The following is a 26,643-nucleotide window of genomic DNA, read 5'->3' as shown; positions in this document are numbered from 1 at the left end:
ACTACCTGCCCAGTAATACCTTAACTGTTACTTTCCAACTAGGTATCACTTTTCCAACAGTTTTCCTAACATGTGGTACCCTTATTTGGTGTCCTAGGGTACGTGTCAACTTCATATAATTGCCGTATATTCCGGCGTATAAGGCGACTGGGCGTATAAGACGACCCCTAACTTTTCCAGTTAAAATATAGAGTTTGGAATAGACTCGCCGTATAAGAAATACGACCCGGCGTAAAAGACGACCCCCAACTTTTGAGAAGATTTTCCTGGGTTAAAAAGTAGTCTTATTCGCAGGAAAATACAGTATATATTCTGCACTAATATTCTCAACTTGTTAATAACTTTAAGTGATATCGCTGCCTCAATGTGACTAGGATCAACTGCATGTGGAGAGGTACAGTTGGACAATGGGACAGATCCAGTTTCCCACCCCCCGGTGTAGCACCTTGCAAGAATCCCATGTGGAGTTTGCCGTGTGTGACAAATGCGCACATCTAAGGTGCACATGTGGGGTGAATTGGGCCCTTGCACATTGATTACACATGGTGAACCATGTGCGAGATCTAGTGAATGTTCTTTGCCTTCAACTATAGCCATATTTGATACACAGGCTTGCAAAGCAGTTCACATAAATGTTTACCAGTATGCATGCCCTTCAGTTATTTTTAACATCCTGAAACCCCGAAACTGCAGCCACCCACCTCTCAGGTCTTTTTTCAGTTTATAAATCGTCCCTTGCCTTAGTTGTTAAGAGATCATTCTTTACTCATCTCAGGTCATTGGAGGATGGGAAATTCAGATGAACCTTCTCACATGTTGGGTAGAGGTTGAAGTGCCCTTCAGATGTTGTGGACTGTAACACTCATGATCTGCAGCCAGGAGTGATGGGAGTTGTAGTCCACAACATCTGGAGGCAACCATGTTGGCTACCCTTGTGTTAAAATAACAGGCTAGGGCAGTGGTCCTCAAACTTCTTTCTCTGGGCCACTTTGTTATCTTAAAGGTAAAGGTAAAGGGACCCCTGACCATTAGGTCCAGTCGTGACCGACTCTGGGGTTGCAGCACTCATCTCGCGTTATTGGCCGAGGGAGCCGGCATACAGCTTCCGGGTCATGTGGCCAGCATGACAAAGCCACTTCTGGTGAACCAGAGCAGCACACGGAAACGCCGTTTACCTTCCCGACAGAGCAGTACCTATTTATCTACTTGCACTTTGATGTGCTTTCGAATTGCTAGGTTGGGAGGAGCTGGGACCGAGCAACGGGAGCTCATCCCGTCGCGGGGATTTGAACCGCTGACCTTCTGATCGGCAAGCCCTAGGCTCTGTGGTTTAACCCACAGTGCCACCCGCGTCCCATCGTTATCTTGTACCACACCAAATTACCGGTACTGTACAATAAATACACTATACCTATCGGATCTATCCATATTCTGAAAATAAAGAAATATTTTGATTTTAATACAATACTGCACTGAAATGTTTTAATGTTTCTTTGATTGTCCTTGAATCTTCCCGCCACCCTTGCCATCGTCTCCTGCCACATCCTTGTGGTGTGCCTCACCCTTTGAGAACCACCAAGGGCTTGTGGGGTTACAAGGAGTAGCCCCGGAACCCCATCAGCAATTGTGAGAATGGTCCTTTAGCTGTGTACATTGGGCTTCTCCATTTCAGAGCTGGGGTGGCGGTGGGGGGCTTTAGGTCAACCAGAGTCCCCTCCTTGCACAGAAGAGCAATATTAGTACTTCTCACAGCGGCTGAATGCAGTCAGTGGTGGCGGCACTAGGTCGCTTTTAACATGAGGATTCCCCCCTCCCCATGAATGGTTGATTCCAAGCATGTTGATATATATGGTCTTCCTCACACCAGGATTGCAGGAAGCTCAGTATCGCATGGTGACTGAAATCCAGAGGCAGACCATAGGTTTGGCCTTGCAAGGTAAAGACGTATTGGGAGCTGCGAAGACTGGATCTGGCAAAACTTTGGCTTTCATTGTACCTGTAAGTAATGTATCTCATAATTTCATATTCTACTTTCGGCCCAGGGGGAGCCAATATGACGAAATTTATAGGGCTTCTAACTGGCATTTTTGTCAACTGTCCAGGCTCTGGAAATCTTATACCGTCAACAGTGGACTCCCATGGATGGACTGGGAGTTCTGATCATATCGCCTACCCGAGAGCTGGCATACCAAACGTTTGAGGTTCTGCGTAAGGTGGGGAAGAATCACGAGTTCTCGGCCGGCCTTATCATTGGTGGAAAGGTTTGTTCCCTCCTTTAAAAAAAATAAAAACAAAAACACAGGATCTCCCCCCCCCCCACCGCTCCCTCTATCTAACCCATGATTGCTTATGGTTTGAAAATTATCCTGGGGTGTTGTACGAAGTGACTGGGAAGTAATTTTCTTAGAACTCGGTGCGACATATTTCCAAGGAAATGGGTTCCAAGGAAACAGTAGCACATACATACCTCCATTTAAAAGGCATGAGCCACCTGATGACTGACGTATGCAGCCTTTCAAGAAAGCTCTGTATTGATTTTCCGCCATAATGGCACATATTGCCCATTGAAAGCTGTCCCAGTCAAGTGAGTTGTCACAGGCTTGCCTGAGAATGCTTTGATTCTGATTTCGGTGTCCCTCTGGGTGATGGATGTCCCACAGAGACTTGATGCGTGTAAGCAAGCTTTGATGGAGTCACTGAAAATGTCCCAAATAGAGGCAGTGATTTGGTTTTACTGGAAAACTCTGGATTTGAAAAAGTTCAGTCTGTATCGGAAACAATTCTGATGCCTTAGAGAACGACCTAAACATGTTCATTTACTTGGGAGGGGTGGCTAATACCCCAGAGGACAGGATCACACTTCAAAATGACCTTAACAGAGTAGAGAACTGGGCCAAAGCAAACAAGATGAATTTTAACAAGGAGAAATGTAAAGTACTACACTTGGGCAAAAAATAAAAAAATGAAAGGCACAAATACAGGATGGGAGACACCTGGCTTGAGAGCAGTACATGTGAAAAGGATCTAGGAGTCTTGGTAGACCACAAACTTGACATGAGTCAACAGTGTGATGCAGCAGCTAAAAAAGCCAATGCAATTCTGGGCTGCATCAATAGGAGTGTAGCATCTAGATCAAGGGAAGTAATAGTACCACTGTATTCTGCTCTTGTCGGACCTCACCTGGAGTACTGTGTCCAGTTCTGGGCACCACAGTTCAGGAAAGATACTGAGAAGCTGGAACGTGTCCGGAAGAGGGCAACCAAAATGGTCAAAGGCCTGGAAAAGATGCCTAGGGAGCTGGGTATGTTTAGCCTGGAGAAGAGAAGGTTAAGGGGTGATATGATAGCCATGTTCAAATATCATGTTCAAATATATAAAAAGATGTCATATAGAAGAGGGTGAAAGGTTGTTTTCTGCTGCTCCAGAGAAGTGGACACGGAGCAATGGATTCAAGCTACAAGAAAGAAGATTCCACCTAAACATTAGGAAGAACTTCCTGACAGTAAGAGCTGTTCGGCAGTGGAACTTGCTGCCAAGGAGTGTGGTGGAGTCTCCTTCTTTGGAGGTCTTTAAGCAGAGGCTTGACAGGCATATGTCAAGAATGCTTTGATGGTGTTTCCTGCTTGGCAGGGGGTTGGACTGGATGGCCCTTGTGGTCTCTTCCAACTCTATGATTCTATGATTGTACTTAAACAAATCGAAGCATTTTGAAGCTGCCACTTTCGCCTAATAATGTATTTGCAATTGGCGTTCATTCCCAGTTACTTGCAGACTTGTGAACTGGAAAAATAAAGCACTGGGAAATTTTCTTCCTTGAATTGTTAGCTAGAGGCTGCTACATCTCTAAAGGTGCCTCTGGGTTGTGGCTTGTCGTGTCGATAGAGTTTTTCTGTGTGCCACAAGACACATAAATACACAGTTTGAAATCGCTTGGGGGGCAGGGGAAATGGTTAGATCATACTGCGATCTGCTACACCTGAATGGGCTTGGAGAGGAGCTCCCTGCTTCATAACCATGTATTCTGAAATCATGCCCTCAAACCTGCCTGATATTTCAGGACCTGAAACAAGAATCGGAAAGAATCCACAATATAAACATACTGATATGTACTCCGGGACGGCTCTTACAGCACATGGACGAAACATCCTATTTCCATGCCTCCAATCTGCACATGTTGAGTAAGTGAAATGCTTCAATTTATCTTTTTTTTGCTTTTACTGAATAGGCTTAATCTGAAATCTGAATTTGGTCCAAAATGCTTGCATTGGAAGCCACTGCCCAGAGCTGAAGCTCCATTAAAGCACACAGAGGATGAAGTGGGGTTGTCGCTTCAGTGCTTGGTCTTTGTAACATACAAAAGCCTTTCCATGAATTGGAAGTGAATGGGAAGAACCTGTTTGTGCTCCATTATTTGGTTCCATTTCTGTTGATCCGCAGACAGGACTTCTACTAAATGCTTTGCAAATAAAGACATTAAACATTGAAAAAGTGTTTGGTTGGTGGGCAGTGGAGAGGTGAGCAGGCAAGAAGACCAAATCAATGCTCAGATATGGTTTGGTGCACTTGGATAAGCTAGTCCTAATTTATTTATTGCTTTTGTAGTCTGCTTCTTCGCCAGCGTGTCAGAGTTGGCCTGTCGTTTTAGAATACAAAAAAATGAACAAGTTCAATAAAAGCAGCAGAACAATAGGTCAGGCTGCTGTAAGGTTCCCCGCCTTGGGAGCAGGTAATCTTAAGTTATTGTTCTAGGCAGGCACGCACATACTTAGAGCTCTTGGAACAGCCAAGCATATGAAGCTTCTAAGATCACTGCCCCATTGAACCCAGTACTGTCTACTCTGATCGGCAGCAGCTTTCCAGGGTCTCAGGCCCTCCCTTACCCTGGAGATGCCAGGGATTAAACCTGGGACCTTATGCTTGCCAAGGATGTGCTGTGCCACATCGCTGAGGCCCTTTGTCTCTGTCTGTTACAGATTAATAATAATAATTTATTATTTATACCCTCCCCATCTGGCTGGGTTTCCCCAGCCACTCTGGGCGGCTCCCAACAGAATATTAAAAACATGATAAAACATCAAACATTCAAAACTTCCCTAAACAGGGTAACCTTCAGATGTCTTCTAAAAGTCAGATAGTTGTTTATTTCCTTGACATCTGATGGGAGGGCGTTCCACAGGGTGGGCACCACTACCGAGAAGGCCCTCTGCCTGGTTCCCTTTAAGTGAGGGAACTGCCAGAAGGCCCTCGGAGCTGGACTTCAGTGTCTGGGCTGAACGATGGGGGTGGAAACACTCCTTCAGGTATACTGGGCCAAGGCCGTTTAGGGCTTTAAAGGTCAGCACTGGCACTTTGAATTGTCTTCGGAAAATTACTGGGAGCCAATGTAGGTCTTTCAGGACCGGTGTTGTATGGTCTCGGCAGCCCCTCCCAGTCACCAGTCTAGTTGCCGCATTCTGAATTAGTTGTAGTTTCCGGGTCACCTTCAAAGGTTGCGCCACATAGAGCACATTATAGTAGTCCAAGCGGGAGATGACTAGAGCATGCACCACTCTGGCAAGACAGTTCGCGGGCAGGTAGGGTCTCAGCCTGTGTACCAGATGGAGCTGGTAGACAGCTGCTCTGGAAACAGAATTGACCTGCACCTCCATGGACAGCTGTGAGTCCAGAATGACTCCCAGGGGCGCAGTTACCCCATTCAGGACCAAGGAGTCATCTGCACCTGCCCGCCCCCTGTCCCCCCAAAAAACAATACTTCTGTCTTGTCAGGATTCAACCTCAATCTGTTAGCCACCATCCATCCTCCAGCCACCTCCAGCCACTCACACAGGAAAGCTATGATACGTGAATGAATTTTCAGATGTGGAAGTAGGCTTGACTGGGGATATTTGAACAGTGGCTGGACGGTCTTCTGTCAGGGATGCTGTAGTTTGCATCCTGCGTTGTAGATCGTGTATTGAGCAGCGGGTTTGATTAGGTGACCTCCCAAGGCCCCGTCTGTGAAGGCTGAGCCCAACAAATCCCTTCTTGTGTGTATTTTGGAGCAATGCCTTTCATGCGGCTAAGCCCCTGCTATCAAGTGTGGAAATTAGTCTCACGCTCTTTCTGAAGGTTAGAAGCTTGGGGGGGGGGGGAATCCAATTCCCTTCAGCTGGCCTTTCTCATTCCAGTACTTGATGAAGCTGACAGAATTCTGGACATGGGTTTTGCTGATACGATGAACGCAATCATAGAAAACCTTCCCGAGATGCGCCAGACTCTGCTTTTCTCAGCCACGCAAACCAAATCGGTGAAGGACCTGGCCCGGCTGAGCTTGAAAGATCCAGAATATATCTGGGTACACGAGAAGGCAAAGTTCAGGTAGGAAAATTCTTCTTTGTCTAGACTTCGAAGGAAATAAAGGGTAGCTCTTTTTTACTCCATTATGTGCCTGTTTTTTAGAAGGGGGCGGGATGGAGAGTCATGTTATTCAACCTGAGGCCTTGGGGTAACACAGGCTAGAAAATTGAAGGCACACACACACACACACACAGAGAGAGAGAGAGAGAGAGAGAGAGAGAGAGAGAGAGAGAGAAATTAATTGGGTCAGTGGAAGTGTGGTTGTAGAATTCTTTGCTTCAACTCCTGTTCTGTCATTTTAAGTACTATGTGTGCTACAAATCACTGTGATCTATAACTTTTTGGCCCTGCGGCAGGGAGCTGTAAGCTGAAGTAAGTATATAAAATAGCCAATTTAAAATAGATGAAACTGGCTTAACTGTGTGACTGTCAAAAGCCAGCCTAAGTAATTCTTGATTTGATACTCTTCTCTCTCCATCACCAAGGCTTCAACAGGTGACCAGAAAATTTAAAGATGCAGGATTCAGTTTGTAATTGAATTAAAGAATTATAGTGGAACCTCGGTTTATGAACACCTTGGTTTACGAATTTTCGGTTTACGAACGCCGCGGACCCATCTGGAACGGATTAATTCACTTTCCATTACTTTCAATGGGAAAGTTCGCTTCAGTTTATGAACGCTTCAGTTTATGAACAGACTTCCAGAACCAATTGTGTTCATAAACCGAGGTACCACTGTAATTGAATTAAAGACCAGCCCGGCAGGTGAAAGCAATAATGCATACTTATGCATGCTTAGGACTACAATCTGTGTTCCGTGGCTTTCAATAAATCAGGGGTGGGGAACCATGTTTGTTTATTTTTTGCCAGAGGGCCGCATTCCCTCCTGTGTAAACCTTTGAGGGCCACGTGGCAGAGGTGGTTGGGATCAGAGGCAAAATGGGCAGAGCAACAAATTTATTACTGTTGTTATTTATTACATTTCTGTACTGCCTGAGGTTCACAGGGCAGTTTACAATATAAAAACATGAAAATACATAGCATAGCAACAAACAAAAACAGTGCCCCCCCCCCCCAATTTAAAATGCCAATGATAGCTCAGTTGGGCAAAGGCCTGGGAGAAGAGGAATGTTTTTGCTTGACATCTAAAGATAGGTAACAAAGGCAACAGGTGAGCCTCCAGGGGGGGGGGAGCATTCCACAAGCAGGGAGCCACTGCAGAAAAGGCCTGTTCTTGTGTTGCCACCCTCTGGACCTCTCATGGCGGAGGCACATGAAGATTGAAGCATCGAGGCCAGTTCGTAAGGGGAGAGGCGGTTCTTGAGGCATGTGGTCCTGAGCCGTTTAAGGCTTTACAGGTCAAAAGTAGTACTTAGAAATGGGCCTGGAAACTAATTGGCGGCCAGTGCAGTTGGGCCTAGATTGGCATTCTATATACCCCCAAGCTACATACCTGCTCCTTCCTGTGGGAATGTAGCCTCATGAAGAGCAGGTCCACCTCCCATCCATTCTAGTCCATGACCACCCACAAAGAGTGCTTCAGTCTTATCCTTCAGTTTGTTGGCTCTCATCCAGTCCGTTACGCAGGCAAGACGACGGTCCAGCACTTCCACTGCCGCACCTGCGGGATGTAAAGGAGAAATAGCTGTGCGTCATCAGCATATTGCCTACAGCGTACTCCAAAAGTCTGGGTTACCCCACTCGGGTGAAACAGCATGGGGGGATAAAACTGAACCCTGAGGAACTCTACATTGAAGGCTCCCTGGGGAACTACTGCAAAGCAGTGGAAAAACGTATATTTTACCATTGTACACTAGGCTAGTTTCTACACACATTCAGAGACCGCTTTCTAAACTCCATCCAGACTAGCATGAGGTGCTTTTCATAGATTTCACAGAATTGCAGAGCTGGAAGTATTACCTTGAGTGTCATCTAGTCGAACCTTAGTCTGATTTAATGTGCACTCTTGCAGGGTAACGCCTTTGTGATGACACTTCCGTACTCTTTGGAAAAATCCAAGCAGCTTGAATTGGGACGATAAAACAAAGCACGGATATTTTCAAACAGGAATTACTGCTTTGAGAAACAGTATTTCACAGTTTACCAGAATGAGGGGGTGGGGATTCCGAGCAAGATTAGTACAAGGCAGCGATGTCAGCTGCGTAATTTACGGAGCAATGGGCTGGATCAAATTATTACAGATCACTGCAATTTCGGCAGAGCAACAGCCATCTTCAAATAAAACACCAGGGATTTTTTTTAAAAAAGGTTTCAGGTTCAACCATGGCCAGTGTATAATGAAGTATTTTGCATAAGCTTTGAGCGTGCTGGGGGAGCATTAATTTAAGGCACCTGTATCTCAGCAGTGCACAATCTGATTGGAAGGTACCCTTGCATAGGTTCACTGTGAGTTGTATTGATTCTTTCTGCCAGAGATCAGTGAGAGAGGGTATGATTTGTGCGAAGGAAACTTTCCAGTTAGAAAAGCATCTCTAGAAAAGACTTCTGTTCCAGACCCTGAAGAGCAGGGGTCAGCAAACTTTTTCAGCAGGGGGCCGGTCCTCTGTTCCTCAGACCTTGTGGGGCCGGACTATATTTTTTTTTTGGGGGGGAATTATGAACAAATTCCTATGCCCCACAAATAACAGAGAGATGCATTTTAAATAAAAGCACACATTCTACTCATGTAAAAACACCAGGCAGCCCTACAAATAACCCAGAGATGCATTTTAAATAAAAGGACAGATTCTACTCATGTAAAAACACGCTGATTCCCGGACCATCCGCTGGCCAGATTTAGAATGCAATTGGGCCGGATCCGGCCCCCGGGTCTTAGTTTGCCTACCCATGCTGAAGGGCACTGCCGGGTGGAGTAGACAAGCCTTCTCCATCCTGGTGCCCACCACGTGTTTTGGACTATAACTCCCAGGCACCACATGAATAGATCTATATGATTTAATATTATTTCATTTGTATGCTGACCTATACATACATTCTTTGGTTTTAATGACTTATGCCTTGTTCATCTACTGTATATTTTGTTCTTCTATAGTTAATTCATGGGTTGTGACTGAGATAGATAGGGTTGTGTATGTGTGTTCATATACGCACTCACATTTATACATAAACATACATATTTCATATTCTACTTGTATTGGCCACCTTGTGCACCATTTGGTAGAAAGGCAGGATGATAAATTGTGCCCAATAATAATGATGATAAATATGTGATTATTATTATTTTTTAGTACTCCAGCAACTTTGGAACAGAACTACGTTGTTTGTGAACTGCACCAGAAAATCAATATGTTGTACTCCTTTTTGAGAAGTCATCTGAATAAGAAAAGTATTGTATTTTTTGCAAGCTGTAAAGAGGTATTGAATATCTATAATTCTGTCTCTTAACCATTTATAAAAAATGCTTTCACTTTTTCTTTTCTTTTCAAATATCAAGTTAATACCATTCCTGCCAGGACTTCAGGCAAGGGTCTTGCATCATAAATTAAAGCACCTGTGAAATATTCTCCTGTGCCCAGCAAGCAGGAATATGTTAATAAATACTTTAAAACAGGAGATATTAAAAGTTTGCTATAGCGGGTAAAGGTTTGTGCAGAAGTCCAGCGAAATTTCTTCCTGTTTGAGTCCTGAAGGTGAACATGCAGTTCTACTAGAGATTACACTTAAGTGTCCTCAAGCCAGTGTTTTTCTCTCTGTGTGTCTCTATATCTACCTATCTAAACTTTAGGCCTAGTTCATTTACAAGCAGAAGATGGAATGGTAAATATGCATCCCAAACAGGTACAGCGGGGATTCTCAAACTTCTGTTGTCATAGCCCACTTGAGACGGCTGAGAATTACAGTGGTACCTCGGTTTACGAACTTAATCCGTTCCGGAAGTCCGTTCTTAAACCAAGGTGCGCTTTCCCGCCACCGGTGCCCTTCCACCGTTCGGATTCCGTTCATAGACCGAGGTAAAGTTTGCAAACCCGGACACTACTTCCGGTTTTGTACGTTCATAAACTGAATAGTTCATAAACAGGGCTGTTCTTAAACTGAGGTTCCACTGTACTGAGGTCCATCGGTTAAAAATAGTGCTGTGCAGGCGCATAGCCAGGTATAAAATGGTAACCGCTGCAGGCAGAGTTTGGCATAAGCATTTACTGACTACAGTGGTACCTCGACTTACGAACGACTCGACAACCGAAATTTTCGACTTATGAATGAGGCAAATGGCCGCACGCTTACGATTTTTTCGACATCCGAATGGAAACTGCGGCGGTTTTAGATAGGGTCTTTTTTACTTACGAATTTTTAGATGGGGTTGCTTCGACTTACGAATTTTTTGACCTACAAAGGTGCCTTCGGAACTGATTAAATTCGTACGTCGAGGCACCACTGTACTTTTTTTCACCACAGCATTTTCTTTGTGGTGTTTTCTTTGTGTCGAGCTTTCCTCACAATGAATACAGACCTTTGCAATGGAGGTATTGAGACTCAGCCTTCCTGCTGTTTCAAATAAGTGTTGAACACACAAACACACCAAATGCCCCTGGGTTAAAAGAGTTTTGGAAAAAGATACTGCTGTTTTTGTAATTACGAAGAGGTAGGATCCTCTTCCTCTGATACAGTATTGTTGAACTTAAAGAAAATAATTTTTTTAAAAAATCACAGCACCTCTGATGTCCGTAACTGTAAATCTGTTCGTGACACTGGATTGTGATTAAAAGCCTGGAAAATTTGTTTAAAACATGAGAAGAATTCTGCTGCATCATACCAAAGGCCCTTCTAGACCTGAATTCTGTTCTCACAATGGCCAGCCAGATGGCCATGGGAAGTTTGCAAACAGGGCAAGATTCCTCAGGGATTCCTCATGAACCTTAGCAGCTGAGTTTGAAATTTCTATTCAAACTGCTCCCTGATAGATCGGGATGCCTTTTTTGGTCATTTGGAATATTTTAGTTAATCAATCAAACTGAATAATTGAAGTAAGGACAAATGAACTATTTAAGCTGCAACTTTATAGTAATAGTGATTGCTATTTCTGAATTCACGCATCCCTTCCCCCTCAGCGTAGAGCTACCACAGCTTTGATGATAAGATTGGAAGGAATGGCATGTCAGCGGCAATGGGCTTGAACACCCTTCCCTCCCCACCCAACCCCAGTGCCTGGCTAATGTTTTTCAGATGCAGAGCCCTTTGCTGCAGCTAATAAATTAAACACTGGAAGAGTCAGTCAGGGTTCTCCCCCATCATGTACAGTTTGGTCCTATCACCCCATTATTGTACATGGCACGTTATAGAGCAGCATAAGCATAAAACAAGTCCCTGCCCCAAAGAACTTACAGTCTGAATTGTTACTGGTTTCTAGGTCCAGTATTTGTTTAGAGTCTTCTGCCGTCTTCGACCCGGGCTCCCTATACTGGCTCTTCATGGCAAGCAGCAGCAGATGAAGAGAATGGAAGTCTACACTGACTTTGTGCGCAAGAAATCGGCAGTTCTCTTTGCTACGGATCTTGCGGCTCGGGGCCTTGGTAAGCACTCTCAAGTTCTTCCACCTTTATATAAAGTTGCAGAACTACCTGTACCGAGGGCAGGTGCCCTAGACTGTGAACTTACATTATATAAAAAAGAAAAGACCCTATAGTTTGCTAGAAAGAAATGTATAGAGCAAAATGTGCTGGTACCTCCTAAACAATGCCTGTGAAATGAGAGTTGCGAGATTAACTTGCATATTTTTTCTGCGTACTAAGGATTGTTTCCCAGTTTCACTAGCAACAACATCTATGTTTGTGTCTGCAATCGCCATAATCAGCAGGACATAGCTGACTTTCCACGGTAAACATAAGGTTGTTGAGGAATTGTTGCCTCTCTTAAGTTTGTGCTCTGCCATGCTCCCCATGGCAGCCATTTGTGTTATGCCACGCCCCTCCATGGCAGCCATTTTGTGACTGGTGCCCCAGCACTCTCAAAATTCAAAATGCACCCTGTCACAGTGGTCTGATGGGACTACTTCAGAGTAACGACTCTCCACCGCTCTGCATTTTATCTCTTTATTGGTGCTGCGTATTTACAGTGCTAAAGGTAGAGCTATTTACAGAGACACATCTTTTCAGCTTTCATCAGAACCTCCGAATGGCTTTTGGCGCGTCTTGCACCAGCATAACAACTTGGGGAGCCCCATCCTCTTCCCCCGACGCTTTCTGCGAAGTTCCGGAGTTGGGGGGATGGGTCTCCCCCCCTCTTTCCTCCTTCCTGTCCCACCTGGGACGCTGGCTCTTCTACCCTGCCAGAGCCTTGGACCCCACTTCCTGTTTCCCCACTGGAGCTGGAGCTTTCCCTGCTCTCAGTCGTGCTCTGGGCTGGGCTGGAACTCAGGAGGGGAGGGGCTTCGCGATACCCCTTGCCCCTCACATCCATCCCCCTCCCGGGCCCCCCTTCCTCCCTCCCGGGCGGCTGCATAGGTGTTGGTGGTGACTGAAAGCCTATAAACTCCGTGCTGTCCGAGCCGGTTGGTGTGAACACCTCCCCCCAGTTCCCTTGGCCCCCTTCTTCCTCCTGGGAAGAGGGAAAGCCCAAAAAGTCCGTGGCCTCAGAGCTGGTGGGGGTGAAAATCTGCTGCCAGTCCACCTCTTCTCCTGATTGAGTGGACCTCGGAGAAACCCACATCTCCTCCTCCGGGTCCTCAAACTCTGCTTCCCATCTCCATGGTGAACTGCTTTCCCCCTCCTGTGCTTCCTCCTCCTCCCCCTCCCTTTCCATGTGCCAGGGCTTGGGCCTGTGTGGGAAGAGGGCGTGGAATTCTTCCACTAAGAATTCCTCCTGTATCTGGGTGGCTGGGACCCATTCATTTTGGGATGGCGGGGCGTCCTCCCATGCCATTAGGTACTCCAGGCCCCCCACCCCCCTTCGTGAATCAAGGATGGCCGTTGCTTCATTGAGTGGCTCCCTGCCTCCTCTCTCCCCCCCTCCCTCGGGGGTCCGTGCGCTGTCCCGGAACCTGCTACTTTCCCTGTACGGAGACAGCAGCGATCTATGAAACACTGGGTGCACCCTCATGTCCTCTGGCAGTGCCAGCCTGTATGCCACCGGGTTTACCTGCTGCGTGACCGTGAAGGGGCCCAACCTTCTGGGTGCCAGCTTCTTGCACCTCCCTCTGGTGGGAAGGCCCTCCGAGGACAGCCAAACCTTGTCCCCCACCCTGATGACCTCCCCCGGTCGCCTGTGGCGATCTGCCCCCTTCTTGTACGCTTCCTTGGCCCTCTCCAAGTGTTCTCTGAGCTGCTGGTGCACCGTCTCCAGCTCCTCTGCCCAATCCTCTGCCTGCGGGCCCTCCTCCTCCTCCCCCTCCCTCTCCGGGAAAGATCTGAGGTCGCGCCCGTAGTTGGCCTTAAAGGGCGACACCCCTGTGGAGACGTGCACCGCATTGTTGTAGGCAAATTCTGCCAGTGGCAGGCGATCTACCCAGTCCGTTTGCCTCTGGCTGACGTAACATCTCAGGTACTGCTGCAGAATGGCGTTGACCCTCTCCGCCTGTCCATTGGTCTGCGGGTGCTGAGCCGTCGACAAGCTGACCTCCACCTGCAGGAGGTTCATGAGCCGCCTCCAGAACCTGGAAACAAATTGGCGGCCTCTATCCGAAATAACTCTTAAAGGTAAGCCATGCAGTCTGAATACGTGGTCAAGAAACAGTTTGGCGGTCTCTTCTGCAGAGACCGCCCTGGCACACGGTATAAAATGGCACATTTTGGACATAAGGTCCACCACCACCAACACTGCGGTCTTGCCCCTGGACGACGGCAGGTCTGTGATGAAGTCCATTGACACTACTTCCCACGGCCTGTGCGGGGTGGCTAATGGCTCCAGCAACCCTGCTGGTGCTGCTCTGACCACCTTTGCCCGCTGGCAGGTGTCACAGCCCCTTACATAGTCTCGAACATCCTCCCGCACCCCTGGCCACCAGAAGTGTCTCATGACTAGGTGAGTGGTTTTGTCCCTTCCAAAATGACCCGCCGTCGGGTTGTCGTGCATCTGCTTGAGGACCTTACCTCGGAGCTGGTTGGTGGGCAGGTACAGGGCTCCCCTGTAAAAAAGCAACCCCCTCCTTTCCTCAAAGTCTTTTGCCTGTTCCCTCCCCCCTCGCAGCTCTCTGAAGATGCGGGTGGCAAACTCATCGGCTGCCGTCAGTGCTGTGAGTTCTGCCTCGCTCACCACTGCTGCTCCGCAGGACCATGCTGACGGGGGGAAAATGTGTCGGGGTGCTGGTGGCAACTCCTCCTCCATGTACTCTGGCTTGCGGGATAGGGCATCCGCCCTGACGTTCTGCTCCCCCGGTATGTAGTGGATGGAGAAGTTGAAGTGCGATAAGAACTCTGCCCACCGTATCTGCCGCTGGTTGAGCACCCTGGCCGTTCTCCAGAACTCCAGGTTCTTGTGGTCCGTGCACACCTGAATGGGGTGCTTGGCGCCCACCAAGAAATGTCTCCAGTGTTTAAACGCAGCATGGATCGCGAGAAGTTCCTTATCAAACACCGTGTAGTTGCGTTCTGGCTGTGTCAGCTTTCTGGAGAAAAAGGCACAGGGTCTCCACTCTCTGTTGGCATCCAGTTGCAACAGGATCGCTCCCAAAGCTTTGTCTGAAGCATCGGTCTCAATGCGTAGGGGCGCATCCTGCACCACGTGTAACAGGTTCTGGTCGGAAGCGAACACCCTCTTGAGGCTTTCGAACGCTGCTTGCGCCTCCTGTGTCCACCTGAACTTCTGCTTGCCTCTCAGGCAGTCCGTGATGGGAGCCGTAACGCGAGAGAAGTTCTTGATGAACTTCCTGTAGAAGTTGGCGAAGCCTAGTAGGCGTTGGGCATCCTTGCGCGTCCTGGGGCTGTGCCAGTCCAGGATGGCCTGCACCTTGTCCTTGTCCATCGCTAGCCCCTTGTCTGACAGTTTGTAGCCCAGGAAGTCCACCTCTTTGGTGTGAAACTTACACTTCTCCAGCTTCACATACAGGTGGTGCTCCTTCAGGCGCTGCAACACCTCTCTGACATCCTTCACATGCTGCTCTGGGTCAGTGGAGTAAATAAGGATGTCATCCAAGAAGACCAGGCATTTCTTGAAGAGGAGGGACCCCAGGACGTGGTGCATGAAGGCCTGGAAGCATGCTGAGCCCCCTTGCAAACCGAAGGGCATCACCAGATATTCAAAAGAGCCGAGAGGCGTGAACATCGTGGTCTTCCACTCATCGCCTTCCCGGATCCTGATCAAGTTGTACGCCCCCCTCAGGTTGAGCTTGGTGAAGATCTTGCCCCTGCGTGCCGCTGTCAGCAGGTCGTCCACTCTGGGCATCGGGAAAGCCACCGGTTCTGTCATGTTGTTCAGGCGCCTGAAATCCACCACCAGACGGCGCTGTTGCGTGTCTTTCTTGTCCACCCAGAAGACCGGGCTGCCCCCTGCTGCCCTGCTTTCTCTGATGAACCCCCTCTTGAGGTTCTTGTCTATAAACGCACGCAGATCCTCCAGCTCCTGATCTGACATGGAGTACAGCTTGGCTGGGGGTAGCGTGGCCCCCGGCACCAGGTTGATCTGGCAGTCAAATGACCTGTGCGGGGGCAGGTGGTCGGATTCCGCTTCACTGAAGACCTCCTGCAGGTCCCAGTACTGCTTGGGTATCGCCTCACCCCCCTTGACGTGCATGGTGGCCACCGTGGCTATTGGAGGCCCCTCCCCTGGTTGGTGTTGCATGCAATGCTCCAGACAATAGTCTGAGCCAAACGTGATGCATCTCTGGTGCCAACTGATGGAGGGGTCATGGCGCGCCAGCCAGCTCATGCCCAAGACGATGGGGGGGTCTGAGATGGTGGTGACGTTGAATGCCAGTGTCTCTGAGTGTCGTCCCACCGTCATTCTCATGGGGGGGGGTCTGGTGGGTGATGGCCCCTCCCAGCAACTCCCTGCCGTCAATGGTGGAGACGTGCAGGGGAAAATCCAGCTGCAGAAGTTGGATCTGGTGCGCTTCTGCAAAGTTTCTCGAAAAGAAGTTGGCCGACGCCCCCAAATCGATTAACGCGAGGACCGTCAGGGGATACCCATTAGGGAGCGTTAGCGTCACTTCTAGAACCACCCCTGCTCTGGGGGGTGGGTGGGCTGGCGCTGCTCCTCGCTGTGCGGGCGGGTGGGTTGGGGCTGTTGCGTGCTGACTGCGCCTGGCTGCTGCCCCTTGTCTCCTGCAGCCAGGCTGTCTCGTTTCCCTGCTGTGGTGCTGCGTCAGTGGGGGAGGGCACAATCGTTCCCGCCTTTCCTTGCCATTCCCTGCGATGTGGGCAGTCTCTGACGAGATGCTGAGGGGAGTTGCAGAGAAAGCAATTCCCGCCTCTTCCCTCCTTGCGTCTTGGCGCCGCTGGGGTTTGAAAAGCCCGCGCGCGCGCGCTATCAATTTGCATGGGTTCCTGGTCTTGGCTGGCCCCTGGCATGGCGTGAGATGGCTGTTGGGGGAGTGGCTTCTCCTGCGACCGTGGGAACCAAGCCCGCTTTGCGCGCGTTGCTTGCTTGTCGTTCCACCGGGATTCCTGTCTCACCCCCACCGCCAGAGCCGCTTTGCTCAGCTGATCCATACTACTGGGCTTTGGACCTCTCGAGAGCTCATCTTTCACATCCTCATTCAACCCCAGGTAGAATGCCGCTTCCATCGGAGGCGAGTGCAGTTCCCACCCCAGTCTGTGCACCAGCATGGTGAATCTTGACCAATATTCGCGAACTGTCATTGTTCTTTGTCTTAAATTATGCAGTTCCTCTTTGGTCTGGTCCAAATGGCTATCAGCCGCATACATGGTTTTTAAAGCCTCCAAAAATAGTTTGACATCCTTCATGCAAGGATTTTTTGTTGCGATTAACGGTCTGAGCCACTCCCTGGCTGCCCCGGTAAGGTGTTCCACAATAAACGCTACCCTGTGCCCATCATCAGGGAACTCATCATGGTGCAGCTCAAGAGCATACACGATCTCAGTCTCAAAGCCATGATATTCCCTCGGGTCTCCATTGAACTTGCTTACTAGGGTCCCCGCTCTCCTTCCTGGCAGCACTTGGACTTGGGCTCCCCCTCCTCCCTTGTTTCTCTCTGCATCCAACTTGTTTTGGAGGTCCACGGCTACCGCCCTTAACTGCTGCTCTTTCTCCTGAAGTGCTCTCACCTGTTCAGCAAGGTTGTGCCTGTCTTCTTTAATTTTCTCCGTTTCTTGCTTCGCCGCCTTTAATTCCCCCTGTGCCTGCAACGCCAGTTCCTGCAGGTCCTGCTGGGCTTTCTCCGCGATCTGCCGCCATGTCTCCGCTTCTGGCGCGCTCATCCCTGCAACTCCAAAGTAGCCCAAAAAAGATTCGGAGGTTGCTGTCACAGTGGTCTGATGGGACTACTTCAGAGTAACGACTCTCCACCGCTCTGCATTTTATCTCTTTATTGGTGCTGCGTATTTACAGTGCTAAAGGTAGAGCTATTTACAGAGACACATCTTTTCAGCTTTCATCAGAACCTCCGAATGGCTTTTGGCGCGTCTTGCGCCAGCATAACAACTTGGGGAGCCCCATCCTCTTCCCCCGACGCTTTCTGCGAAGTTCCGGAGTTGGGGGGATGGGTCTCCCCCCCCTTTCCTCCTTCCTGTCCCACCTGGGACGCTGGCTCTTCTACCCTGCCAGAGCCTTGGACCCCACTTCCTGTTTCCCCACTGGAGCTGGAGCTTTCCCTGCTCTCAGTCGTGCTCTGGGCTGGGCTGGAACTCAGGAGGGGGGGGGGCTTCGCGATACCCCTTGCCCCTCACACACCCAGTCGTCCGAAAGGTTTGCTGACGCCTATTTTAGCCTGATGCTTAAAAGCAGATAACGATGGTGGCAGGCATGCTTCAAAGGTGAATGCAATAATTATATTCAACATGGCGCTGAGGAGATTGCTGCATCAATGCAAGCATTTTTGCTTGCTTGATGGAAAATTTTTCTCTTTCCACCCCCTCACCTTGTTCTGGGAGTTTTCCAACCCCATCCCTGAGGCGACTTGTGAGGAAGCCCCATTGCACCAGAAGAAGTCCTTGTGCTGGCTTTCACTAGTAGGACTCACTATTTGAAACCAGCCCAAGATAAACAATTAAAAAGTAGGCTCAGGTGGCACATTTGGGTTAAGGGTGGTTCCTGGCTATTGAAGGGTTGAAAGCCAGCGTTTTAAATCGTGAAAGATTTAACGCGGCTTTTGAATTTGAAACAAGCAAATTATCTGCCTGTCCATGTTCAGGTATAAAATTACACTGTCATTACTTAGGAAATGAATAGGCTATTAATTTTATTCCTATCTTGACAAATAAATGAAGGTGATTGATTCAATTTTGAACAGGCTCCGCTAATACAGCACAATAAAGCAGAACTGAATTTGTAGCAAATTGTACAGCTGTTTTCTCCATGGATGGATTTTCAGTGTTTCCTGAACTCAAGGCCTGTCCCTTTCTCACTTCTTTGCAGATTTCCCTGCTGTGAATTGGGTCATTCAGTTCGACTGTCCGGAGGACGCAAATACTTACATTCACAGAGTTGGCAGAACAGCCAGGTATGTTCTTCAGTGTTCTGGGATTCTGTGTGAAAGCAGAACTGTTAATGGTTGTAGAAAAGATGACAAGCCCCGTGTTATGTTAGGTTAAAGGTAAGGTAAGGGGATCCCTGATCATTAGGTCCAGTCGTGACCGATTCTGGGGTTGCAGCGCTCATCTCTCTCTATTGGCTGAGGGAGTCGGCGTACAGCTTCCAGGTCATGTGGCCAGCATGACAAAGCCGCTTCTGGCGAACCAGAGCAGCACATGGAAACGCCATTTACCTTCCCGCTGGAGTGGTACCTATTTATCTACTTGCACTTTGACGTGCTTTCAAACTGCTACGTTGGCAGGAGCTGGGACCGAGCAATGGAAGCTCACTTCATCGTGGGGATTCGAACCGCCAACCTTCTGATCAGCAAGCCCTAGGCTCTGTGGTTTAACCCACAGCACCACCTGGGTCCCTAGGTTAGGTTAGGTTAGGTTAGATTAAAGGTCATGTCTCTGTCTCTCTTTTGGTCCAGTACCCCAACCAAGATTATATATTTTATTGAGGAAAGGCTACACAATGCCTGTGTTGGACCTTCACTGTTGGAGGCAATATATCCCTTCAATAAATCCCTCTGAGCACCAGGTGCTGGGAATTGCAAGTGGAGAGTTTTCTTGCGCTTTGGTCCTGCTTTTGTGGGCATGCCATAGGTCAGCCACTGTGATAACAGGATGCTGGTCTAGATGCAATAGGGATGTTCTTCTCATAGAATCATAGAGTTGGAAAGGACGCTGTTTTTGGACTACAGCTCCCATCATCCCTAGCTAGCAAGACCAGAGGTCAGGGATGATGGGAATTATAGTCCAGAAATAGCTAGAGACCCATGTTTGGGAAACAATGATCTAGTCTACCCCCCTGCAAAGCAGGAATATGCAGCTGGCCCTTCCAGGGATTGAACCTGCAACCTTGGCGTTGTCAGCACTGTGCTCAAACTAACTGTGCTACCGTGTTTCTCCGAAAATAAGACACCGTCTTATATTTATTTTTCCTAAAAAACACACACACACACACATGGTGGCTTATTTTCAGGGGGTGCTTTATTTTTTAATTACATGTCCAGCCTAGCCTTTTCCTTGGCGCCCTCCAGAACTGCGCCTATCACTATGTCTTATTTTCAGGGTATGGCTTATATTGTGCAAATGCTTAGAAATCCTGCTACGGCTTATTTTATGTGTATGTCTTATTATCGGAGAAACAGGGTATCCAGTAGTTCGTATATTCTTAAAGCCATGGATTAAATTACAGTCAAACCTCGATTTACACCTATCTCGGCAAGCGACTGCCACGGACCCGGAAGTGTTTACATCTGTGTTCCGCGGCGTCGGATGCGCAGACGCGATCTGTGCAGCTCGTGCATGCGCAGAAGCGATATGCACAGCATGCATGTGCGCAGAAGCGCTATATCGGTGCTTCGCGCACACGCAGAAGCATGCCTTCAGCGAGCGACCGCTTTGGTGAGCGACCGTCTCTGTGGAGCAGATTGCTGTCGCAAACCGAGGTACCACTGTACAGGAACTTTCACAGCTCATGGGGGCACAGCTGATTCCAATGTTCAGGTCTCAGAATCCCCTGCTCTGGCTATATTAAATTTGGCTGAAAATGTGATATGTTAGTATACCTTAATATAGCACATTAGTAGCAAAAGTATACTTTTTGCCTGGATTTTTAATTATTTATTGCTCCTGCGAGAGAGACTGTTGCCTGCCATTTGGATTACTGTGCAGGTTCCTGGCTGCTTAGCTTCAGTAAACATTGCTTCTGAATCTTGTTTCCAGACCCTTCAGTGGGTCCATTATTAGTATCTGCTTTGCATTTAAATATTGTGTTCATCATTGTTTGCTCTTTCAAAGCTAATTAGAAACAAGTTGGTTCAGTTTACAGCGCAATATTCCAAATGCCTACTCACGTGTCAGCTTAGTCCACAAGTAAGTGGGCACAGGATTGCAGCCGTAGGCTCTTATTTTGGTTAACATTATTCCTGAAGGTTGTCTGCAGGGATAAATAAGCAGCTGCAGTTTCTTAAGCACTCTGCAGTTGCTTGTTAGGATACTGAGAATCTTGTATTTAATTTATTAAGCTTCTAGTGCTTGTGACAGCAGAGCAGAGTGACAGCAGAGGCCTCCCCGGAGAATTTGGAAAAACTAGGCTAGAGGTGTGAAATTGAATTTCTAAAGGCATCATTAAACTATGTCTTTGGGTATTTTGTAAGAAGACGAAAATTTTCAGCGAAAAGCGCAGACACCTGCAGTATTTATTGGTCTATCCATATCAAATATAGTCTTGTTACTTGGGCTCCAAAACAGCACATGATATAGACCGGACCTGACCCGGCATTTATTGTGGGTTGTGCAAAAGAATACAGAGAATCGTTTGGGAAATATTTTATACACTCTGATGCATTTAATCTACTCATTCTTGCTTCTTTCCTCATCGTACGCAAAAGGTCCTAGGAGGCTCATATTATAGACCTCTTTCTTTTGGTGCTTTTTAAAAATACTATTAACAAAATACAAAAAAAGCAGGTAGGTAGCCGTGTTGGTCTGGGTCGAAGTAAAATAAAAAAATTCCTTCAGTAGCTTATTAACTTAGTTGGTCTTTAAGGTGCTACTGAAGGAATTTTTTTATTTTACAAAAAAAGCAGACAATCATTTTTCTGTGCACCACCCTGAGATCTACGGATGGAGGGTGGTGTACAAATGCAATAAATATATACACCAACCTGCACCAGCCATTCCAAATGAGAGTTATATTCAATGATGGGAGTTATACCCTGTGATACAAAAAAAGCTTGAAACTAATCATGTAACAACAACGATAAACTGCTGGGCTACTTGACGGAAGGGCATTACGGGAAGGAACAAGGCACAGAGTTACAGAACAAATCATACAATCTGTCACAAATAGCAGAACCATAAAAATGTCAGAAGCAAATACGAAAAGCCATAAAGAGGAATTACCATCAATGTCAGCAAAACGGCAATACTTTCGGAGGCTTTTTCCTCCCCCACCCCCAATGCCTCTCTGTAACCCAGGAAGGAAATCAAGAGGTATGGCTTAATTGTGGCCTTGATGGATGTGAAAGTATCTTGAAAGTAACAGATTGAGGTTGAATCCTGATGAGACAGAAGTGCTGTTTTTGGGGGACAGGAGGCGGGCAGGTGTGGAGGACTCCCTGGTCCTGAATGGGGTAGCTGTGCCCCTGAAGGACCAGGTGCGCAGCCTGGGAGTCATTTTGGACTCACAGCTGTCCATGGAGGCGCAGGTCAATTCTGTGTACAGGGCAGCTGTCTATCAGCTCCATCTGGCACACAGGCTGAGACCCTACCTGCCCACAGACTGTCTAGCCAGAGTGGTACATGCTCTAGTTCTCTCTCGCTTGGACTACTGCAATGCGCTCTACGTGGGGCTACCTCTGAAGGTGACCCGGAAACTACAACTAATCCAGAATGCGGCAGCTAGACTGGTGACTGGGAGGGGCCCCCGAGACCACATAACAGCAGTCTTGAAAGATCTACATTGGCTCCCAGTACGTTTCCGAGCACAATTCAAAGTGTTGGTGCTGACCTTTAAACCCCTAAATGGCCTCGGTCCTGTATACCTGAAGGAGCGTCTCCACCCCCATCGTTCTGCCCGTCACTGAGGTCCAGTACCGAGGGCCTTCTGGCGGTTCCCTCGTTGCGAGAAGCCAAGTTGCAGGGAACCAGGCAGAGGGCCTTCTCGGTGGTGGCGCCCGCCCTGTGGAATGCCCTCCCATCAGATGTCAAAGAAAAAACAGCTACCAGATTTTTAGAAGACATCTGAAGGCAGCCCTGTTTAGGGAGGCTTTTAATGTTTAATCGATTATTTTATTTCATTTTTCTGCTGTAAGCCGCCTAGAGTGGCTGGGGAAACCCAGCCAGATGGGCGGGGTATAAATAATAATAATAATAATAATAATAATAATAATAATCATCATCATCATCATCACAGCACCTAGAAACATAAGGTAAAAAACCTATCTGCTCACTAGCAATGTCCAGCTGTGCCAGTTCACCCTCCGTGGCATTTTCCTCTGCTAAAACTTCAGAAAACTTTCTTTCCAGTCCTAATTTGCAGAGCTTGATGCGCAGCTAGAAAAGTAATTCAGCTTCAGTGTCTAGAAATTACTTTCGGTGACTCCTTCTCATTAAAACTCAGATGTTTATTTTAAGGTAAACTCCCCAGCCGAGAGATGCTTCCTCTCGGCTGTAAGAGCCACGACACACAGATACAGACATAGTAAGGACGTTTCATATTACAGAGAATTACAACAGCAACCGAGCACATCACATTCCTGAATGAAACGTCATCGGCCTGCGATTGCAGGGCAAACGCTGGGCTGGCTATCTCCCACAGCTCACAATGGATCCAGTCCTCTCTCCGCTAACATCATGTTTTAGGCATCAGCCTTACTTCCCATGCCTTCCCTGGGTCAGATACTGTATTTTTGTCCATTCCAATCTATTTATATACCGCAAAGTCTGTAAGCAAATCTGTGCTCAAAGTGCTTTGCAGAAAAATTGTAGTCTTAACACATTATTCATTAACAATTAATGTAACACATATTTTAATTTATTAATTTGTTATTTTATTTATTGAATGTCCATACCAGCCTTCAGCCGAGGAACACAGGACGTGTTCCGATACATTCTCTTTTTTCATCCTTCTGTGTAATATCTGTGGCATGTAGGGTCTTTTACAAGATGGCAGTCACAACACCTAAAAAACCCCTACCCAGAGTAATACCCATAAAATTCCAGACATATCAGACCTTGGGACAAATGATTGACATTGCAACCAAATAAATAAAAATAAAAAACGATGCAGATTTTTTGCAGCTGGAGAATGTCGAATTCTCCGGTATGGTGTTTACAAAGTACCCCTGCCTCTTCCATATCATCCATAATGGGAAAGTCGAATGTGGGCTGTGGCCTGAGTCCTAATTTGGCCTGGGAGGCTGTTCCCAGGCTGATGTCAGGTCTGTGGCAGGTAAAGATGGGGCTCCCTGCTAACAGTGGAGTTTGCAGACTGATTAGCTGATTGGCCATGCTTGTTACCGGTAGGTAGCCGTGTTGGTCTGACGTAGTCGAAACAAAAAATAAAAAAAATCCTTCCAGTAGCACCTTAGAGACCAACTAAGTTTGTCATAGGTATGAGCTTTTGTGTGCATGCACACTTCTTCAGATACCACGCCATGCTTGCGAGCCCCTGGGCCTTTGCACAAATGTTTTGGTTTCAGAAACCCCCAGGCAGAGAAAGGTGTTTCACCTGCTGTCCTGATGACGTTAGGTGACTTGTGGTTTGGTGGGTCTGCTCACCTGTCAAAATGGCCCTGGGGGTTGGAAGAGGTCAGCTAAATCCAGTTCCCCATCCCAGAGCTCCCACCATCCCTGTATTACAGAATCCACTTCTGTCAAAGAAAACTGCTTTTGATTTCTTTCGACCTCATGTTTCTGACCTCTGAATTGCATTTGAAAGGAAATACTGAGAAATATATTCAGGCTGTGCTGCTGTGGTATGTGTTTGCTGCTGTTCTTTGATCGTAGGGGTGTGTGTGTGTGTCTAAGTCTAAAACGGGTTGACAAGAGGATCAAACAAGCTTTCTAAGTATCAGAATTTTGATGGAAAGGAGTGCGTTTGAGACTTTCAGATTTTATTTCCAGAGACATAGCTAGGTTAGTCCCCATGCATCAAATACAAGAAAATTCCTTGCAGCACCTTAAAGACCCACACATTTATTATGGCGTAAGTGTGGATTCAAGCACACAGATGAGCCCATGAAAGCATATCACATAATAGCTCCAGCTTTTAAAAAAGAAATTCTCTTTTTTATATATATTTTTAACAAGGTTCAATACATATTACTTATACCATTACGTTTTAGAGCAGAGTTTCCCAAACTTTGGTCTCCAGCTGTTTTCTGGACTACGACTCCCATCTGGCAGGACCCAGTGGTCAGGGATGATGGGAATTGTAGTCCAAAAACAGCTGGAGGCCCAAGTTTGGGGAACCCTGTTTCACAGCAAAAAGTAGAAGAAAATTTGAAAGAAAAAGAGGAAAACATGCCCCAAAGAATCGACAAGTACATGGATTTACAAAATCAAAACAAAGCTACATTTTATCTTTTTCATTATATAAAGACATATCAGTCATAAGCCACAGAAAGATTTACAGTATAATTGACTTAAGCAGGTAGAAGAAAGCTTATGAGTTGTTCCATATACATAAATGATGTATCGGGATACAGTTTTTGTGTGAATCACTTATCATATGATTGATAAAAGGCCACCAAACATGAGTTGCTGCCTTTGTGAGCTGAAATGGCCTTGGGGGGACAAGACCATTTAAAGGAAGCGGCCTATTGAAAAATATGGTCACAACTTCACAGTGTTGATTTGCATGCATACATCAGTCCCTGTTCAATATGGAGCCATTTAAAAACATCTGTGTGAATGTGACAAACATTTCGGATTACTTTATTTCTCCATCTTTTTTTAAATTTACGAACTCCATTGACAATTTTAAAAACAATTACCAAACATAAAGTGTAGTATTGCAGGAGAAATACATGGACATATGTTTGAGTCTTGTAAGCAGTCATCTACATGGCATCTGTAATGTTTGGATGATTTCCCCATTTTTTGAGGTGGCCGGGTTGGAATCTATAACAGTAGTATATTTTTATTAGGACCAACTAAATGAAAAATAGCGAACAAGCTATTTGTAGAAATGCTTCGTCAGATGGGATGTTGAGAAGAACAGAGCAAATCAATGGCAAAGGATGGTAGTAAGGAAGTTGAGAAAGCCCTAATTGATGTTGTAATATTTAAATAGAATTGGTGTGGTTAGTTATAGACTTAATTGGATTAAGCTGTGCTTGGAGGGTGGGGGTGGGGAGGTGGGAGCTTAGGTTACAACAAAGATTCCAGCAGGGATGGGATGTCTGTGGCCATCCAGATGCTGTTGGACTACCATGGGAGTTTGTAGTCCCACAACCATAGCTGCCAAGTCTCCCGTTGAAAAATCCGGGATCAGCAGCGGCGCGGCACCGGAAGTCGCTGGACATGCGTAGAAGCGACTTCCGGTGCCGCTCTGCCCAATTTCCAGTGCAGCGGCACCCGAAATCGGTTCTGTGCATGTCCAGACATGTGCAGAAGGAGCCTCCCTGGCAGGTAGGAAATCGAGGGATTTACGGGATATTTTTTCTATTCGGGATAGCAGAGGGAAACAGATTAAAATCCGGGGGTTTCCCGCGAAAAACGAGAGACTTGGCAGCTATGGTAGTCCCACAACATCTAGAGCAGGCATAGGCAACCTTGGCTCTCCAGATGTTTTGGAACTACAACTCCCATGATCCCCGACCACTGGCCCTGTTAGCTAGGGATCATGGGAGTCGTAGTTCCAAAACATCTGGAGAGCCAAGGTTGCCTATGCCTGCTCTAGAGGCTGCCGATTTGCCAGTACTGGTCTATGGAGAAGAAACGTGACTACTTTTGCTTTGAAATGATGAATGCCAGCAGCTAAGTTCCAGTAGCTGCCTTTGCAGACTGAAATACAATCTAGTCATTGTCCTAGATCTTATTTTGTTGACTTGATAATGATTGTGCAACAAATCCCCATGGTCAGCAGCTAATCAGGGGTGATAAACCAGAGTTTTCCCCTCCAATCCCTCATCAGGCACAGAACATG

At 47.1% G+C, this 26,643-nt stretch overlaps 1 protein-coding gene across 1 annotated transcript in view; it reads left to right on the top strand.

Annotated features, from left to right (window-relative positions):
* DDX10 (DEAD-box helicase 10) overlaps positions 1-26,643 on the top strand; it is a 169,811-nt gene that overhangs the window by 5,969 nt on the left and 137,199 nt on the right. Inside the window, exons 3-9 of the mRNA XM_035114420.3 lie at positions 1,868-1,998; positions 2,103-2,261; positions 4,058-4,178; positions 6,168-6,357; positions 9,585-9,711; positions 11,705-11,867; positions 18,823-18,907. Of these exons, the coding sequence (XP_034970311.3) occupies positions 1,868-1,998; positions 2,103-2,261; positions 4,058-4,178; positions 6,168-6,357; positions 9,585-9,711; positions 11,705-11,867; positions 18,823-18,907 (976 nt within the window). The remainder of the gene's footprint in view (positions 1-1,867; positions 1,999-2,102; positions 2,262-4,057; positions 4,179-6,167; positions 6,358-9,584; positions 9,712-11,704; positions 11,868-18,822; positions 18,908-26,643) is intronic.

This window comes from Zootoca vivipara, chromosome 4 (genome assembly GCF_965207765.1).
Source record: "Zootoca vivipara chromosome 4, rZooViv2.hap1.1, whole genome shotgun sequence".
NCBI classification, from domain to species: domain Eukaryota; kingdom Metazoa; phylum Chordata; class Lepidosauria; order Squamata; family Lacertidae; genus Zootoca; species Zootoca vivipara.
The sequence above is the reverse complement of the archived record's forward strand: the minus strand, read 5'-3'. Positions and strand labels throughout refer to the sequence as shown.